Raw genomic sequence first — 3,623 nt, forward strand, 5'->3', positions numbered from 1 at the left:
GAAACTGTTGTATATGATGTATATTTCTCAGCTGCAGTCAATTCACTATGACATTCAATTTCTTCAGAATGAAGTGTATACAGTTATCACTCACTACATATCTCATGAACTTCAACTCTTCTGTTTCAAACACACACTTGATTGATTTGATATAGAGCTTATACTCTGTCAGAGTTGTAAGCACTTCATTAAGATGCTTCAGATATTCATTGTATGAGTTTGAAAAGACTAGAATATTATTGAGATATACAAGATATGAGGTTTCATTCTGTTTATGAAGAATTGTATTCATTATCATTTGAAAGATGACAGGTGCATTTGTCAGATCAAATGACATTACTAGGAATTTGAACTTCTCTCATTGTATATTAAATGCAGTTTGCAGGACTGACAGTTCATCTACACAGATCTGTCAGTATTCTGAGAGAAGATTGATCTTTGATAGATATTGAGTGTTTCTGACTGTATTCAACTGTTGTTGAATTCATGACAGTGAATATTCATTCTTGATTGTAAGCTTATTAAGTGCTTAATAATTGATACACATTCATCACTCTTCACTCACCTTTTTCATGAATAGGACTGAAAAGCCTTACACACTTGATGAAGATCATATAAGACCATGTTCTAGAAGATTGATGATCTGACACTTCTGTTCTTCAAGATGCATTTGTGACAGAGAGTATATGTTCTGATTGACTGGTTTTACATTCTCTGTGTCAATCTCATGTACAAATCCTTGTTTCAGTGACAATTCTGATAAAAGATCTGTTTGAAAGACCTTTCTATGCTTCTTCAGAAGCTTCTTTATACACTTGTTCTTTCACATATTCTTTATCTTGGTTTTCTCTGCTTTCAGGTTCTGTATGACATACAGGATGCTTTCAGATGAGGTCTTACAAATCATTCTCTTTGCTTATTAATGTGTAAGCAGATTTAATCCTTCTATATCAGAGATGTGAAATGTCCTTCTCATATCAGTTGATAGAATTGTATGAACCATTTTCTTCCTATCAGTCAACTGTATATAGTATGTATGTTATTGAATCTGCGGATTGAACCTTTGAAATCAATTAAGTCTGAGAATAAGGTCATATTTCATGTTCTGCAGCTCTCATGCTCAAATATAGCAAGATCATTCTTCAAAGTGCAAGGGAACTCTTACTCTTGTAGGTGATATCAAATATCAGTTATCAGATAATCTTATATATCAGAGATTCTTCACTCAGCAGATCTCTTTCAATCTTCAAATCATATGATTATCAATATATTGTGTAGAAGCTTCTGTGTCTGCTAACACTTTTGCAGTCATCTCTTGATTCTTACTCAAGTGCCTCTTATACATTAACATTTCAGGCCTCAAGACATTGAGGTGAGTGTTCACTTTCTCACCCACATCTCAGTCAGAAGCCTGCTTCTTCTTTACATTTGCAGAATTCAGAGAGTCATCTAATGCGGGCATCTCTTTCACTTTGAAGGCTTTTCATAGAATATCAGCAAGTGCCTCTGAGCTCACTGATTCTGCTAGTTTTTTGACTGCATATGCTGGGTGCAATCTTTTACATCATGATTTTAGTGTCTGCAGTTGAAACAAGCTTGATGCTTGCAACACCAAGATTTCCACTCAGAGAATCTCTTTTTCAGGAGATTCAGTACTTTAGCAATGGCATTCAGATCTAGATTCATTGTGTCCAGGTGTGTGACTTGTGTTATAGAAGTCTGATTATCTATTCTTCACTGAGATATACTTGATTGCAGTATTTTCTGTTGCAATTGACTTGCTTGTTCCTGTATAATGAGAATATTGTATGCTTTCTTCACTGTGCCTGGCTGTGAGGTTAAGTATTTCTATTTCACTCTCAACTCAGATGTAAGATCATGAATGAAGATCTGTAAACAGAATGATATTGAAAGCTCTTCATTTAATGTGAGATAGTATAAGCTGAAGTGTGTGAAGTATGATATAAGATTACTCACTTGTCTACACTCAGTGAAGTGTTTGTAATGCTTGTCTTATATATTCACTTTCTCAAAGTTATGCAAGATTCATTTGAAAAACTCATTTCATGTTTGTGAAAATGAATATTGCTTCAAGTCTATGAAATTCATCTTTTCATCAGTTATTTATAATAACTTTGCTTTTCTATGTAGAAACACAGTAGATCTTAAGACTTGTTGAAATTCTGTTGACTGTCTGTCTGTGAGTTTGTATTTAATCTGATAATATGATTGCATCTGACTTAGCCAGCTGATTACAGCATCATTTTTTCAGTTACTATTAAAGCTTGATAACTTCAGCAGATCTCTCAGCTTGATATATTTCATACTCAGATTCTCATTCTGCACAGCAGTCTCTGATGATGTGTATGCTTCTGAAGAGATTGTGAATGATTGTGATGAGATCTTCAGGTTCAGTGTAGTTATCTGTCTGTATAAACATTTGATCTTCTGCTGCAGGCCTAAGATCTGATTTTCTCTATTCTTATTGATGATGGTGATTGCATTGACAAAGCTCTTCATAGTGAATACTTGATCTGCAGTGAATGTCAATTGTTGTTTGACTTCTGTCTCAGCCTGCCACTGCATACACAAGGCCTCAATCTTGTTTAGAATTCTTGTACACATACAGAGCTTCAATTCTGATTTAGTGGTTTCAGCTGCTTTTCTTACTGCTTCAAGTAAACCCTCTGAGAGGTTCTGCATATCTTCTGGTTCAGGTAGCAGAGAAGAGTGTTGTTTATATTGACTAGAGAAGGTATTCATTTCAGTGATTTCTTGTTAATTATACAATGTCTATCATTATTGCTGTATCATTATATCACTATATCATTATATTGCTATATCACTCTGTTATCATTATATGACTCCAGTGATGACCACCTCTTTCTTTTATCTCTTTGGGTGAAGAGTAGTCTTCTTTGAATCTGGTTCACCACTCTCATCTCTTTTCTCACACCTCATTCATTCGCATACATGGCATTCGCCTGAGTGTGAAGTTTTTCTTCAACAAGCAAAGCAGCATCAATCAGATGCTCTTTCACTCATCACTCTTTGTATGCTATCTTTTGAGGTGTTCTAGAACCACTCTGACATGATAACTATAAATCACTTCATAGACAGAATTATCATGTCCTGAAGGAGTCTGCACTTCTCACCAGTTTTTAGACATGCTACCAGATGTGATTCAAAGGTTGCTTAAGCCAGTGTATGATTACAGGTGTATGCCGGCTTCTTATATTGTAATCTCATACACTAAATTAATTAGCATACACTATGACCCCTTTACACTTGTACGCGTACGCTAGTAGTTCGGAAGCGGCCGCGTGATTATCCGACGGTCGTACGTTCTTCCGAACCACAGAAGAGTGAAAATAAGAAGAAGTTATTCTGTGAATAAAGAATGAAAAGATTATTAAGAAAAGAGAACTGTGAGAATTTTCTTATCTCAGAAGCTTGTAAGATCTTTACAAGATTAAAACAGATATTTATAGATATAGTGATACTGTTTCACTTTGATCTCTTACTCTTAATCAGATTGAAGACAGATATCTTCTTCTTTGTGATTTCAGAAATAGTCTTGTAACTACAGTTAAATGAGAACTGAGTTTTAGTAACCTTTTTCT

At 34.8% G+C, this 3,623-nt stretch overlaps 1 protein-coding gene across 1 annotated transcript; it reads right to left on the bottom strand.

Moving 5' to 3' along the window:
- Nucleotides 1–2,268: 2,268 nt before the first annotated feature.
- BDCG_00075 (uncharacterized protein) lies at nucleotides 2,269–2,763 on the bottom strand (the record flags this gene model as incomplete). Its single annotated transcript, XM_045415583.1, has 1 exon — nucleotides 2,269–2,763. The coding sequence occupies one exon, from the start codon at nucleotides 2,761–2,763 to the stop codon at nucleotides 2,269–2,271; it is 495 nt and encodes a 164-aa protein (XP_045271503.1).
- Nucleotides 2,764–3,623: the final 860 nt, after the last annotated feature.

Source organism: Blastomyces dermatitidis, assembly GCF_000003525.1.
Source record: "Blastomyces dermatitidis ER-3 genomic scaffold supercont1.1, whole genome shotgun sequence".
Classification (NCBI taxonomy): Eukaryota; Fungi; Ascomycota; class Eurotiomycetes; order Onygenales; family Ajellomycetaceae; genus Blastomyces; species Blastomyces dermatitidis.